The sequence below is a fragment of the Trachypithecus francoisi genome, unplaced genomic scaffold, assembly GCF_009764315.1.
Source record: "Trachypithecus francoisi isolate TF-2019V2 unplaced genomic scaffold, Tfra_2.0 Lachesis_group10, whole genome shotgun sequence".
In the NCBI taxonomy this organism is placed as follows: domain Eukaryota; kingdom Metazoa; phylum Chordata; class Mammalia; order Primates; family Cercopithecidae; genus Trachypithecus; species Trachypithecus francoisi.
In genome coordinates this window covers 125,181,336-125,196,104 of record NW_022681455.1, presented here as the reverse complement: position 1 = coordinate 125,196,104, position 14,769 = coordinate 125,181,336, and the positions used below count along the sequence as shown (strand labels likewise).

Here is a 14,769-nt window from a genome sequence, read left to right as displayed (position 1 = left end):
CTCTAGGACTCGTGCCTCAGCCTCCCGAGTAGCTGGGATTAACAGGTGTGCATCATCAGGCCTGGCTACTTTTTTTTAAAATTTTTAGTAGAGACAGGGTTTTGCTGTGTTGGCCAGGCTGGCCTCAAGTGATCTGCCTCCCTTGGCCTTGCAAAGTGCTGGGATTACAGGTGTAAGCCACCATGCCCAGCCCTACTCTTTATCTCCAAAAGCCTTCCCGTAGGCCATTCATGATGGATTGCGGCTCACCCCCCGTGGCCATTAACACACAGCTATGGGTTTCCAACCTGGCCCCTTGTATGAAAAACCCTAGGTAAACACGTCAAAAGAATAATAGCCCCTGGCATAGCACTTTATTTAAAAAACCCTCATTTTATGAGGAGGGGGTGGGGCCTCCAGGCAGACAAGTGACCATCCTACCCACTACCTCTCAGAAGCCCCATGTATCTGGCACGAGTGGCCTGCCTTACTGCAAGCCGTGGCACAGATACCTATATAGACGTGGTTAATAAAAATCATTGTGATTTAATAAATAGTGTGATGTTTCTGGACAGGCCCCTCCCTGTCTGTCCCAGAGCCAGTGGGAGTGCTGGATGGATGCGGACCTGGGTCCCTGGAGCCCACGAGATGCCGGCAGCGCTCCCAGGAGGAAAAACTGAGTCCGTGACAGAAGGGCCGCGGCGTCCGTCCTAAAAGTCTCCCCTGAAGAGTAGACGCCGCAAGGGCCACAGGCATATCCAGATCGAGATGATTAGGGAAGGTGCCGCAGAGTGAGGGCCACTACACGTCTTCACGGTGCGTCTGGACTCCCTGGGTGCTGCAACAGTGTTTTTCGTATAGTTTGAGGAGCTCTGACAACATGAAGACAGATGAGGCCAGTCCAGTTAAAAACAGCAAATCTGCCAAAGGGGAAAACAGAAAAGGGTCAGAGAGCACACAACGCAGCTCTGCCGCCCCAGTAGGAAGCTCCTTCCCTGAACATCCTGATAAAGTGAGAGGTGCAGAGGACCAGCCCTTTTCATGACCCCCAGGGCAGGGAGATTTTCCCAACCCTGGATCCAAAATGCTACAGTTCCAGAAGGCCCTGCCCAACTTTCAAGGCAAGCTCCAGGCAGCTCCAGAGCACAGGGTGGGTCCGGCAGGCAGCTGGGGGCAGGTTATGGACTCGGGCTGGAAGGTGAATGACGTTTCCTTTCCCGACAGCACCTGTTCCAGCACGCTGGTGCTTGCAAATGTCCTGAGTGACCAGTCTGGGCTCCCTGTCCAGTGCACCCTGCCACATTCCCTGGGATGAATTCCCAGCGTCTTCCTCTGCTCCCGTCATATGCTGTAGTGAGGAACGATCCCTGGCTCCCTGTTGCGATGCCTCCCAACACACGGGCTGCCAAGCACAACCCCTTCAGCCGTGGGAAGACGGCCTCCTTCCCAGCAGGTGGAAACCTCCAGTGAGGACATTGTTTTGGGGGTTCCTGTTGTCTGTTCCTGCAGGGCATTGCTGGTGACCCACACTGCTTTTTGGAGGACAGGGCAGAGTTGACCATCCCAATCTTGCCTGGAACTCATAGGACCATGGTCACTGCAGCCTCAGGCCTGATAGATAATCCCATGCCCCTCCAGATCTGAGCCACGACCCACTCTGAGCCCTGCCAGCGAGGGTGGGCCCATGAAGGCTGCCTCACCGGCCTCCCTCGTCCTCTGCTCCGTGGTGGGGGTGACTCAGCACCTTGGGGAGAAGGGTGGGGTCGATGATTTGCCCCTGGCTCCCTCTTCCCTCCAACCCTGCCCCCACACCTGCCATCACTGCAGCTTCAGAGAAGGGTGACACGTTCACTTGGCTGAGGATGTCGAGGAGTTCCCTGGGCTCCACACCACGGCGTGTGCCCTTGGAAAGCCATGGTGACTGAATCATGTCCCTTTCAGCCAAAACCAGAAGACAGACCAGCTCCCTGTCTTCAGGTGACCAGAGCTCTAAGTCGCACTACGGGCCCCAGGATCAAGTCCAGGCTCCCCAGTCCCAGGCTGAGTCCAGGCCTTGCACAGCTCCCTCCACGTGCTCTGAGCCTCTAGCCTGACACCTGTGATGCTGATGCCCCTTGGAGCCCAGTCCCTATTCCTGAGCAAGGGGCCTCTTCCTGGAGGTTTCTGTGTGTCCTCTGTGCCCCCCTCACATCACCCACATTAGAGTCCCTTCTTGTGAGGGCAGAAAGGCCCTGAAGAGAGAGCCAGCCCCTGGTGAGTTCCGCTTTCCTGTGCTGGCCCCTCCTGGGCTGCAGCTCCCCGCCTGGCAGCTGGCGTGCCCCCCACGGCCCTGGTCTGAGGTCACCTGTCGTTCCTGTCCCCGCCACTCACCGAGCACTCCCAGATTCTCCGTCTGGAAGACCCTCTGCAGCGGGGGGATGTAAATGACTGCCAGCTGCCCCAGGATGGACCCGAGGATGGAGTAGAGGAACATACGGTTCCTGAGAAAGCCGATCTCAAATATCAGCTTGGTCTGCGGGGAGAAAGGCACATGGGGGATTGTGTGCTGTCCACAGCCCAGGTGCAGGCAGGAGAGCTCTGGCTGCCCACGCTGAGCCAGAGCCCCTCAATGCTGTGGGCAGGGCTGGGGCACTGCTGTCGAGAACACGCCGCAGCTCTGCAGCAAGGAGGGTCAGCCCTGGTCTCACCTGAGAGCGGCAGGTCAAGGCGTTGAAGAGATCGAAAAACACAAAACAAGTGAAGGTCATCGTCGTGGTGCGGGGAGTGCTCGCTCTGTCTTCAGGCATCTGGAAGGCAAGCGCACGGGCGAGAGGTTAGGCGGAACGAGACGTCATTCATCCTGAACCAAAGGGCACAGGCCTGCCTCACGGCTCGTGGGGCACGGCAGGGGGTCACTTATAAGCTCAGTAATAGGAATGGGTCACAGAGCTTCCTCCAGGTGTGAGGTCAGTGGGTGCCACACCAGGGTCTCCCCAGCACATGCTGGTTTGCTGCCACGAGGAGGGGGGCGGGGCACCCACAGACAGAAGAAACACCTCCTCCTCCAGGAATTAACTGTCTCCCAGGGAGGTGACGCCTCTCCATTAAACCCGCAGAGTGAATGTCACTTCCTACAAGGAAGGCTGAAGGATGGCTGATGCCCAAGGCGATGAGAGCCTGTGAGGGGACCGAGTGCAGCTCTATGAGAGAAACGCTGGAGTCCTGCCCAGCTCTGAGCCCTGCAGGGTCTCAGGGGTGGGCGACATTGCAGGGTATGGCCAGAGCTGAGGTGAGACCAGCCCACGGTCAGAAGCTCCTGGGCAGTTTTTTTTTTTTTTTTGAGACGGAATCTCACTCTGTCACCTAGGCTGGAGTGCAGTGGTGCGATCTCAGCTCACTGCAACCTTCTGCCTCCCAGGTTCAAGGAATTCTCCCACCTCAGCCTCCTGAGTAGGTGGGACTACAGGCACCCAACCATGCCTGGCTAATTTTTGTATTTTCAGTAGTGACGGAGTTTCACCGTGTTGGCCAGGCTGGTCTTGAACTCCTGACCTCAGGTGATCCACCCGCCTTGGCCACCCAAAGTACTGGGATTACAGGTGTGAGCTACCATGTCTGGGTAATGTTTGTGTTTTCAGTAGAGACAGGATTTTGCCACGTTAGTGAGGCTGGTCTTGAACTCCTGACCTCAGGTGATCCACCTGCCTCAGCCTCCCAAAGTGCTGGGATTACAGGTGTGAGCCACCACGCTCAGCCAGCAGTTCTCACCTCAACTTGCCACCACCTGAGGAGAGGCTCCTCTGCCTGGCCGGGGCAGCAGGCCATGGATACCCTCCTGCACTCGGTGGCCACACCACAGGGCTAAGCCATGAGCTTGCAGCTGAGTCTCCTGGAGCATGTGTGTTAAAGTGGAGACAGAGGCAGGGCCTGGCAGCTCAATTCTTAGGGGTGCAGGGGTGCTGACGCCACTACTGGGACCCCACTCTGAGGACCACCGGGTTGGCCCATCTTTTTCACCCCAAGCTGGACACGCGCAGGGCCTTCCCAGGCCAGTAAGAAGGCAGGGGAAACAGCTGTTCTGCTTGGGACAGACGGAGAGCAGGAGGAAAAATGAATGCAGGGTACCTGGCTAGGGTCCCTCCCCCTTCCTGCACATGTGTGACCTGCAGTGTGGGCACAGGGGTCACCTGCCTCATTGCCCACCTAGGTCATTGCCCATCCTGGCCCAGAGCTCCCTGAACCTGCAGGCCTTGAAAAGGCCCAGACCGGCCCAGAGCTGAAGCAAACAGTCACCTCTAGAGCATAACACAGGAGGATCTTGAGCAGGTTTCAGATTGTTTGCTGGTGACAAGGGAACGGGGGCATCCTGTCCCATGTAAAAAGAAACCTGATGTACGGGGCCTCATGTACATTTCAACTCCCGGCTTGGCAAAGTCATCCCCACCCCGCCAGCCTCTGCAGTTCCCAGGCACACACCTGGCGACCTCCCTCCCTTCAGGGGTCACCCAGTCCCTTTGCCTCATGCTCCCCGTCCCTCTGATGGCACCACATTGTCCTCTGTGTGTACATGTTTGCCTCTCCCAGATGTGAGCTGGGGCAGGAGGGCAGGGACTGCAGTCCGCAGCATCTGCATGGCCCCAGGACTTGGAGAACTCTTACAGAACAAGAGGCGGCGGCCCTCGCTCACCTCCTTCCAGAAGATAAAGAGGGTCCCGCTGATGATGATAACTGCGGACAGGAGGATCTTCAGGACGAGGGCTCTGCTGAGGATGGTGTCCCCCACACTCCGCGGTGGCTGCCTGAGGGTGTCTTTGTCAACGGGTTCTACCCCCAAGCTGCTCCAAACAAGACACAGACACTTTGAAATGAACCAGGAATGAAATAAAGGACCCTTGAGACAGTCGTGCGTAAGCCTCCCAGGCCAAGTGGGCACAGCGGGCAGGGCCAGGCATTTGCTGAACGCCCCCAGGCATCACACCTGCCCTCCTCGGTGCCTTCCAGAAGCCCCAGAGCCTGAGTTCCTGGGCAGCTGTGCCCCTCCATCTGTCCCGCAGGCTGAAGGAAGACCACCCACTGAGGCTAACCACACACAGTTCCATACACCCAGGTGATCTCCATCACCATGAGGCGACCCCCCACGTTGAGCCTGGAGAAACAGGCTCCAGGCTCCGCCCTCCGCAGGGCGCCTCATCAGCTGAGACCTGCCTCCAGCCAATTCCACACAGCAGGGTTGAGGCTAGACCAGCAGCAGGTGGCATAGTGGGAGCAGCTCAGACCAGCTTCGTGCTCCCAGGGAGAGCTGGCAGGAGAGGTAACCCTCACACTTGGCTTTGGGGATGCAAATGAGGACTCTCTCTCCCTTGGCAGCTGTCACTGGTAATAACAGCAACACTGAGCTCCAGCGGAAGCAACGTCGGCTCTGCGCTCACACGGTTACGCACGCATGGCCACATGGGTCCCCTGACTCCAAAGTACATTCCTTCCCCCACACCACTTGGCTGGCCAGTTGAAGGGGATATTAAGGAGCAGGTGGACTCCTGAGCACCTACTGGGTAGCAAGGTGCTTTAGACAGCAGGGATAAAACACAAACTCCACCTCCACGAAGCTGATGTTCTAAAGGGGAGACAGATCACGATCAGACCCATAAGGAAAAGTGTCTGTATCTTCCTCTCTAGGGAAAAATACAACAGGGTGAGGGTATTGAGTGGGAGTGCAATCAGGGAAGACTTCCTGAAGGCAGTGACTGGAATGAAGAATAAGAACGAGCAAAGCAGGTTGCCCAGGGAGAGCATCCAGGCAGAGGGAGTGGGAAATTCCATCCTCGCCCAGACCTGCCGGCCCAGGTACTTTCTCCTCTGCCTTCTACTCCCAGTCTCACTCCAGTGCAACACACTTCAGTTTTCTGGGAACTCCTGATGGAAAGCGGCAGTGTGTGTTCATCCCTGTAGCCTTAGGGCACAGCCAGCAGCCCCAGGCAGCCCCGCAGCGGGGTAAGGAGACACAAGGCTCCCAGCTGGCCCGGCCTTACCTCTGCGCTGGCGGCCCATCCATGATGATGTTGATCCACAGGATCTGCATGGCGTTGAGGGGGCTGGGCAGGTTGAACACGGTGGACAGAGTGATAAGACTGAGGGCGGAGATGCTCCTGCAGGCCACACGCAGCCAGTCAGCGGCCGCCCGCCAGGCGTGGCCCTTAATGACACTCGGAATGCCGGCCTCTACTTACGTGCTCAGCTGGAATCGGACAAAGTTTTTGATGTTGTAAAAAATCCCCTTGCCTTCCTCCACCGCATTCCTGCAAGGGAAGAGGGCCATTTACTCACAGAGAGGGCCTGCGGGAGGGCTCAGCCAGTGCGTCGGTTGCTGCAAGGCACAGTGGGGACTTGCCCAGATGAACGCTGCACTTGGACCTCTGCTGGTTCCCCTTGCTGGCATTCTTGGGGACACATTTGTAGGAGATGGCAGTGTTCTAACAGATGCCCCTTGGTCACTGGGAACTGATCCTCGTGCCATGTTCGCCTTTCTGTGCCAAGGGTACACTTGATACCTCCAATTAGGCCATTAATTACTCTTCTGCCGAGCCCAGGGATCCCATCCCTGCCCAGACTCCCGAAGTGCTCTGTGCATCTCAGCGATTTACCAAAGAGAAGAGAGAGACTCAGCACCAGTTAGGCCTAAAAATGAGCTCCGGGGGACGGTGAGGGAGGGATGGGGAGGCTGAAGGACATTGCTTACTTCTGTCTTTAGAAGGCTCTTCGCAGAAGCCCTTTTACACCTTGACCTGGGGTCACGCATGTAGAAAAATCATCTATGCACCGCGCCCCGTCCCTGCCAGATTTTACTAAAAAATTTTGCAAAAGAACTCTAGAGCTGAAATGACTTTTTTTTCTTTCTTTTTTTACTAAGTGTGTTAAGGCTTCCTATGACGAATCAATTGTGGAGACAGCTTTGTAAAGTGCACGATCACATCTGGCTTCAATATTTGTTCATTTGGATTTTTTGATATCAGGTTTAAAAAAGTTTTCCCGGCCGGGCGCGGTGGCTCAAGCCTGTAATCCCAGCACTTTGGGAGGCCGAGACGGGCGGATCACGAGGTCAGGAGATCGAGACCATCCTGGCTAACATAGTGAAACCCCGTCTCTACTAAAAAAATACAAAAAACTAGCCGGGCGAGGTGGCGGGCGCCTGTAGTCCCAGCTACTCAGGAGGCTGAGGCAGGAGAATGGTGTGAACCCGGGAGGTGGAGCTTGCAGTGAGCTGAGATCCAGCCCACTGCACTCCAGCCTGGGCGACAGAGCAAGACTCCGTCTCAAAAAAAAAAAAAAAGTTTTCCCTCACCCCCAACTACTACGATTTGCTTATGAGGACAGTCTTAGAACTAATTTAAATTAGATCCAAAGGGAAGGTAAATGTATTAAGAACAAAATACAGAAAAGTGAAATGGAACGAATAGTTTTGTGTAAACCCAGAACCTAAAGAGCACCTCGGTGGGGAGCAGTGGGGGTGTTTCCACTCAGGTCTCTTTTCAATACATGAGAATTATCTGTCGACACGTGAGCCTCACACTGAAGATGCTCATTGTAATCCTTTCTCACCCGACACTCAACTGCGAGCATGTATTTGGCCACAGATTTTCCTTACAGATTCAGCTGCTGCCCACCAGCCTGAGCCCGGCGGGCATTCCCAGGAACACATGAAATGCACCCAAGGCAGTAAGTCCCATCTCTGCTTCATGTCCGTGACATTCCCCTGGGTGCAGCATGCGACCAGCCCCAGGGGCCGTGGACCCCATGACCGTGCTATGAGAGGCTCTTGGTGTTTGGGGTTGGGGGCATCTGCCACACTGACGAGCCCCGAGATTCAGCTCTCCCCGGGGACTCTGCGAGCCCCCCTCTGTCTCCACAGTAGCAGGTCCCAGGGAGAAGCTGGTGGCCCCAGGCATTTTTGCAACTAAAAATCTACCAGAAGGGCGGCTTACATGATGGCTGAGAAGTCATCGTCCACCAGGATCATGTTGGCGGCCTCTTTACTGACGTCCGTCCCTGTCTGCCCCATGGCGATCCCGATGTCTGAAGACTTCAGGGCCACCGCGTCGTTCACTCCATCCCCAGTCATGGCCACGATTGCCCCTGACTCCTGCAGAGCCTTTGGAAAGAGCAGGCAATGAAGCCTGTAGCCCGAGGACCAGCTCGCAATGCCCGGCCACGCACACCCTGTGGCCAGCCACAGAGACCTCTGTCTGGAGGGCACGTGGACTTTGAATCCCAGCTTTACCCACATTAGCTGTGGGAACTGGGTGAGCCCTTGACCCTCTTGACCTCAGTTTCCCCATCTGCAAAGTAGAAGCAACGGTTCCTTCTTCCCAGGGCTGTAGTGAGGCTCAAACTGAGATGGCGGATGTGACGGTGCCCAGCACGGTCAGGAAAGGCTCATAAAGGTTATCCATCCCCAGTAGTCAACAGTAATCAACAGTGTGGCCCTGGACACCATGAGGTACCTGGTAAGCATGACTACCTTCTTTGAGGAGTAACTCACGTAGGGATTTACTCCATAGAGCTAAAAATGACATGAAAGAAGAAAGCCCATCTACTAAAAGAGCTCAAGGGCAAACTTTCAGAGCACAGGCGAGAAAACCAAGCACATTTTCTACCTTTTTTTCATATGCAGGGTCAGAAAAATCACATCAGCTCTTTATTGGGCACCTGCTGTGTGCCAAGAGCTTCATGGGCCTGGCTTTGTTTAATTCTCTACCAACCCTATGAATTAGCTGACGGCATTAATAGTTCCCCCATTTTACAGGTGAGGAAACAGAGGCACAGAGTTGAATGACAGGAATAATGCCAGAAAGCACCCAGCACTTTGGGAGGCCAAAGTAGGTGGATCACCTGAGGTCAGGAGTTCGAGACCAGCCTGGCCAACATGGCGAAACCCTGTCTCTACTAAAAATACAAAAATTAGCCGAGTGTGGTGGTGCAGGCCGTAATCCCAGCTACACGGGAGACTGAGACAGGAGAATTGCTTGACCCTGGGAGGCAGAGGTTGAAGCAAGCCGAGATTGTGCCACTGCACTCCAGTCTAGGTGACAGAGCGAGACTCCATACCTCCAACCCACCCCACGCCGATCCCTCATAAAGAAAAATGAAAAAGACAGCTTCTGTTGTAGTTTTTCCCTTTGCATTACACAATTACAGTTCCCAGTTTTCAGTGTATGTGGCAAGGGTCCCCCAGTTCTCCCCTCCTCCTTAAAAGGCTCCCCAGGTTTAGTGAGGTTCGTGTCCACCCAGCTAGAAATGACACTTCCCAGCATCCCCTGCAGCTAAACCTGGGCCCCTGACTGCGTTCTCGCCAAGGGGCTGTGAGCACAAGTGACACTGGCAACTTCAGAGCCTCGTCCTCTGCAAGGGAGCTGCCCGCATGCCCCTGCTCATCCTCTTCCCCTCCCCCTGGCTATGAAAAGGTAACCTCTGGGGAACTGCCCCGGACCTAGAGAAGGAAGCCACAGCCGGGCCCTGCACTGTCACCCGACAGACGCGTGAGCTCCTTGAGCCACAGTGTCTCTGGCCCGGCCCCAGCAGCGCAGCCTGTGCCCGCCTCACCCAGCGAACCTTGATGATTTTGAGCTTGTGCTTTGGGCTGGTCCTGAAGAACACGGACACCTGGACATAGAGACGTGGAAGGTGAAGAATCAGATTTCAGAGCTGTGACCCAGCCCCGCCGCCAGCCTTGCCTCCGGGGACCCACCTTCCCCACGCGGTCGGCCAGCTCGCCCTTCTCCACGCTATCCACCTCCTCCCCAGACATGGCTTTCAGCTTCCCGTTGCACAGGCCGATGTTTCTTCCTTCAGGAGAACCTGTTGTGAGGGTCTGCTCCGAGGCCCCCGTCCCCACCCCTCACTCCCGGCCCTACCTCGGCCACGGGGAATACCAAGAATAAAACCATGCTGGAGACCCCTTTACTGAGGACCTACTATGCTGCGTGGCCTTGGTTCTATCCACAGGATTACCTTACACGAAATGCCTGATTATCCCCACTTTAAAGGTGAGGAAACACAAGTGACTTTGCTGAGGACACACAGCTGGTAAGGAGTAACACTGGAACCCGACACAGCTCTGATTCCAAAGCCCATGAACCTTTTTACAGCACCAGGCTGTGACAACCCATATAATAGTAACTAGAGGGGCTGGGCGCAGTGGCTCACGCCTGTGATCCCAGCACTTTGGGAGGCCAAGGCAGGCGGATTCCCTGAGGTCAGGAGTTCAAGACCAGCCTGGCCAACACAGTGAAACGCCATCACTACTAAAATACAAAAAATTAGCTGGGCGTGGTGGCAGGCGCCTGTAATCCCAGCTACTCAGGAGGCTGAGGCAGGAGAATTGCTTGAACCTAGGAGGAGAGGCTGCAGTGAGCTGAGATTGTGCCACTGCACTCCAGCCTGGGCAACAGAACAGGATTCCATCTCAAAAAAAAAAGGAACTAGAGGAGGAGGGCTGCTAGCCCTGTACTGATGAAGACTGAGGGTCAGAGTGGTTCGATGATTTGCCAGGGGTACACAGCTAGAGGCAGAAGGCAGACTGAAACTGTGCATGGCTATGATGCTGCCTGTGAAGACAGTGGAGGAAAAGCCCCTGACACACAGTAGGTCCTCAGTATCCATGAGGACTTTTCCCCGTTTGCAGAACCTGCCAACATTTCAGAAACAGGAAACACCTCAGAAATTGGAAGGCTGGCCCACGAATGCTCAGCGTCTTTTCTAAGCCCACAGGGCTAGGTGTGAGCACTCCTGACCAGGTTTGCCGAGGCTTCCCTTTGGTTGCAGCCCTGCATTGTAAAGGATGGACGGGTCCTTTCATCCTCACCCAGACTCTGTCCCGGTTACCTATGGCCAAGGCCGTCTCCAGAGCATCTCCCGTTATCATCTTCACGGACACGCCAGACTCGGAGAGAACCTGAACTGCTTCCTTCACGCCAACTCTTGGGGGGTCAATGATGCCCACGAGACCCAGAAATGTCAGCCGCCCCAGCTCGGGCCCAGAAGCCAGAGCCAGAACTGAGGAAAGAGGGGGAGGAAGGAGGGATCACCAGGGGCTCAGGGGCCATCCGTTTTTGTTGTTTCTGTTTTTTTGTTTTGTTTGTTTAGAGGGAGTTTTGTTCTGGTTGCCCAGGCTGGAGTGCAGTGGTGTAATCTTGGTTCACTGCAACCATTACAGGCATGCGCCACCAGGCCCAGCTGATTTTTGTATTTTCAGTAGAGACAGGGTTTCTCCATGTTGGCCAGGCTGGTCTCAAACTCCTGACCTCAGATGATCCGTCCACCTCAGCCTCCCAAAGTGCTGGGATGACAGGTGTGAGACAACATGCCCAACCCTTTGTTAGTCCCCAGCCAGCCTCCACCATGGCCCAGATCCACTCTTAAGTGAACCGTTTCATTGTCAGCAGAGGCGCGATGTGACCAGAACAGGGAGCTACTGAAGGGCTTGGTCCTATCAACCATGACGAAAGCAGCTGCCACCCACGCGCCACATTTTCTCCCAATCCCTCCACTGTGCAGAAGGGACGCCACAGCTCCGTCTTTGGTGTCAGTGAGGTGAAAAGGACCTTCTTACACCAGCCCCTCTCAGATCACCTGGCTCGCAGGAGCTGGGCCTGGCTTCTCTGCCACAGAAAGAGTCAAGGCCCAGGGCAAGCTAAGATGAGATTCACCATCTCTTCCAATCCTCACAGCAATCAATGAAGTCACTGCTCTCATGCTTTCCTTATGCATATGGGGAAACTGAGGCACAGTATTTACACCTGTGGGCCTATTGTAGACCCAGCGCTACACAAACCATTTGGGAGGCAAAGCGCCCGTGCTTTGGGGAATGCTCCCCGCACTCGGGAAGAGGGGACACATGTTCGATGCTGGCTTCACCGTGCCCCAGAAAGCCACAAGGGTCTCGCTCTGTACACCTCTGAGCAAACCTGCCAGCAACCTACAAACTCTGTTCCCCGAAGGGGAAGACCAAGGCTCCCGAGCCAATAAGGCCAGCCCAATGCCTCTCACTTCCCCCCAAGGGAACACCAGCGTCCAGGAGCACTTCTAAATGCTTCCTCTGTACCTGGCTAGGGTGACAAATGACACCAAGGGAAATGTGAGTTTTAATGTTCAGCCCATCAGGGAAGGCACTGGCTCTGCTGCAGAAATTTGAAAATGGCCAAGGGAGAAAATATATTCCTTGACTGAAAAGAGCTTCAGGTTTTCCTGATAAGAGGCAATGAGCAGAAAGACCTATTGGGAAAATCAATGTTTGGGGTGCAGCCCATTCACCTGCCTTAGGAAACTCAGCAAGGGAGGGTCCCCCTCTTCTGTGGATTAACAGGGGTCACTGAGGAACTGGGATGAGGTGGGGGCCTGCCTTTCATGGGACCATCAGGTTCCAAGCACGCGTCATTGCTGTCAGCATGCTGCCTGACTCCTTGGGACAGGTGACCTCCTTGACTGGGGATCCTGCTTGAATGCACTTAAAAGTCAATGTTACATGCAAGCTTAAAGCTCTGGACTGGGGCCACAGGCACTGACCTCGCAGACCGAGGGACCCCATCCTCTTCTCTTCCTGCAGGCAGAATGACCTCTGCTGGGGTGTCAGCGGCAGGGGGATGCCTCCGTTGTTGTACATGGTGCAGTAGCGGATCACCTCTTCCAAGGCCCCCTTCATGAAGTAAATGTCTTCCCGATCCTTAGAAAAGACAAACGGGAAGAAATCCACTACCACTGGAAGCCTTGGTTCATAGCAACCGTCACCCTACTCTGCACGAGATTACAAAGACACACGCAGGGACGTGGGCAGCGGAGTTATTATAGTGGGCTGGGCTGTTCACAGGTGCTGGACAGGTTCGCTAAGTTCCGGAATCCCATCCATGGAATGTTTTGCAATCCAGAGAAAGAACAAGGTCAATCTTCAACCTGTACCACCCTTGTTCTTTTTTCAGTTCCCTCGTTACGGTCACTCAGAGCGTCTTGTATGTTTCATGCATGGGAGGTATCATCCCAGCTCGGACGATGCCTTTGGGGTGTGATTAACTGGGAATATTTCTGTTAGACTGTTGCCTCCCTAGGGCGTCACCAAGTCTATTTTGTACCCACCCCCAGCACCTGGCTTGTCATAGTGAACCCACGTGAGTAGCTGATCATTTTTCCTGTGTTTTTATTAAACTCTGTCATGACAAATACGTAGACTATAAGCTCCACGTGGGGAGGCCCTGGGTCAGTGAAAGTCACACTGTATCCCCAGCCTCAGTACTGGACCCACCTGGCTCACGTGAGTGCACAGTGTTAATATAACACTGTTATAAGTTAATATAATATTATATATATTATTAGTTAATAGATTAATTATAATACATATATATTATATGTATGCATATTATTTATATGTATATTACATATTATTTATATGTATATTATATATTATATATAATATATTAACTTATATAATTATATTACATAATATATTATAATTAATATGTTAATATAACAAGCTTATATTAACCAACACAGGCATCTAAGACACAATATTAAAAGAAAATCTTAGGGGGAAAAAGTAAATTACAAACACTATAAACAGTGACCTTGTTTTGAAAATACCATCCAGATGTTGTCATTTGCTTATTTAGAATCTACAGTGCTCCATCCCAGACTTAAAACAGAATTACCGCTGGGTGGGTAGTGGGCAGGGAGGGAAGAGGGGTGGAATGAAAAAAGCTTTCATTTTGATGTCATATTTCTATACTTTTTCAATGAGAAATATTACCATTGCCTTGCAGGGAAAAAGATTTAAAGGTCTAAAAGTTTTTTGAAAATCCATAATCCCTTCTAAGCCCCTGAAATGTACAAGGGCCTGGCATGAGCTGACCAAGCTGCCCACAGCCCTGAGTGGGAGCTGAGCAATCTGCATGGGCAGACACCGTAGATTCTAGAAAGAGTGAGAAGGAAGAGGAGGGGTGGAGAAAAAGGTAGAAGGCAACAAAAACTTTAAAAAATAGCTTTTCATGAAAATCTGAAAAGTCACAACAAATCTGAAAAGAAAATTTTACAAATCAGCTGTAATGTCCCCCCGGGGTGGCCACAGCTTGGTATGTGTTCCTCTAGTCAGGAACGACGCGTGTGCACATGCTGATGCGCGACCCAGACACGCCTTCGTACTGAAGGATTTGCCTCCCGGTATGACGGGAGGATGAGCTAAGAAGTATAAAAAACTTAGCACAGGGCTGCAAAGAGAGGACTGGCAAGTTGGCAACTGGTATTGGCAGCAGGGCTTTAGTCAGTGGATTACAGGCTGGTAAATCTCAACATTTGCACCTGCATCAGAATCTGCAGAAAACGAAGGTTACTGGGTCCCATCCCTGGACCATCCGACTCAGGAGGTCTGGCATGGAACCTGAGATCCTGCATTTCTAATACATTCTCGTGTGATAACAACCGCGGCCGCCCCGGGGACCCTGCTTTGAGAACTCCTGTTTTAAACAAAAAGCCAGAAGCAGACCCAAGAGTATCAAAGGTTTGATGGTGATTAGGTTTTTCCATGTATTTGGAATGTCACAGAAGCAGCCAGGAACTTTCAAATTATCCTTGAAGTCTGCATTTTGCTTGATTTGTGGGTGGGGGCCTGGGCGGAGAGAGAGAAGAGGCTGCAGGTTGAAAGGGCTCACCTCAGTCTTCAGACTGCATTTCACCGCCATCCACTTCTGCTCTGAACTGAATGGAATCTCTTTTTTTCTGACGTATGAATTTTTAATATCACTTAAGTCCATCTAGAATAATAAAATGCACATT

General features: G+C 53.4%; 1 protein-coding gene across 6 annotated transcripts in view; it reads right to left on the bottom strand.

The window, feature by feature from the left end:
- Positions 1 to 334: 334 nt before the first annotated feature.
- Positions 335 to 14,769, bottom strand: part of ATP2C2 (ATPase secretory pathway Ca2+ transporting 2) — a 92,261-nt gene continuing 77,826 nt past the window's right edge. Inside the window, exons 16-28 of one of the 6 annotated variants that reach the window (XM_033219174.1) lie at positions 14,646 to 14,747; positions 12,517 to 12,673; positions 10,837 to 11,007; positions 9,701 to 9,798; positions 9,565 to 9,615; positions 7,938 to 8,104; positions 6,186 to 6,254; positions 5,988 to 6,104; positions 5,785 to 5,871; positions 4,646 to 4,793; positions 2,667 to 2,765; positions 2,350 to 2,491; positions 339 to 899 (exon numbers count right to left, since the gene is read on the bottom strand). In XM_033219174.1, coding sequence (XP_033075065.1) covers positions 781 to 899; positions 2,350 to 2,491; positions 2,667 to 2,765; positions 4,646 to 4,793; positions 5,785 to 5,871; positions 5,988 to 6,104; positions 6,186 to 6,254; positions 7,938 to 8,104; positions 9,565 to 9,615; positions 9,701 to 9,798; positions 10,837 to 11,007; positions 12,517 to 12,673; positions 14,646 to 14,747 — 1,527 coding nt within the window. In that variant the 3' untranslated portion in view covers positions 339 to 780. Of the gene's footprint in view, positions 900 to 2,349; positions 2,492 to 2,666; positions 2,766 to 4,645; positions 5,573 to 5,784; positions 5,872 to 5,987; positions 6,105 to 6,185; positions 6,255 to 7,937; positions 8,105 to 9,564; positions 9,616 to 9,700; positions 9,799 to 10,836; positions 11,008 to 12,516; positions 12,674 to 14,645; positions 14,748 to 14,769 lie in introns of those variants that run through there. The other 5 variants (XM_033219170.1, XM_033219175.1, XM_033219171.1 and 2 more) reach the window with 5 other exon arrangements.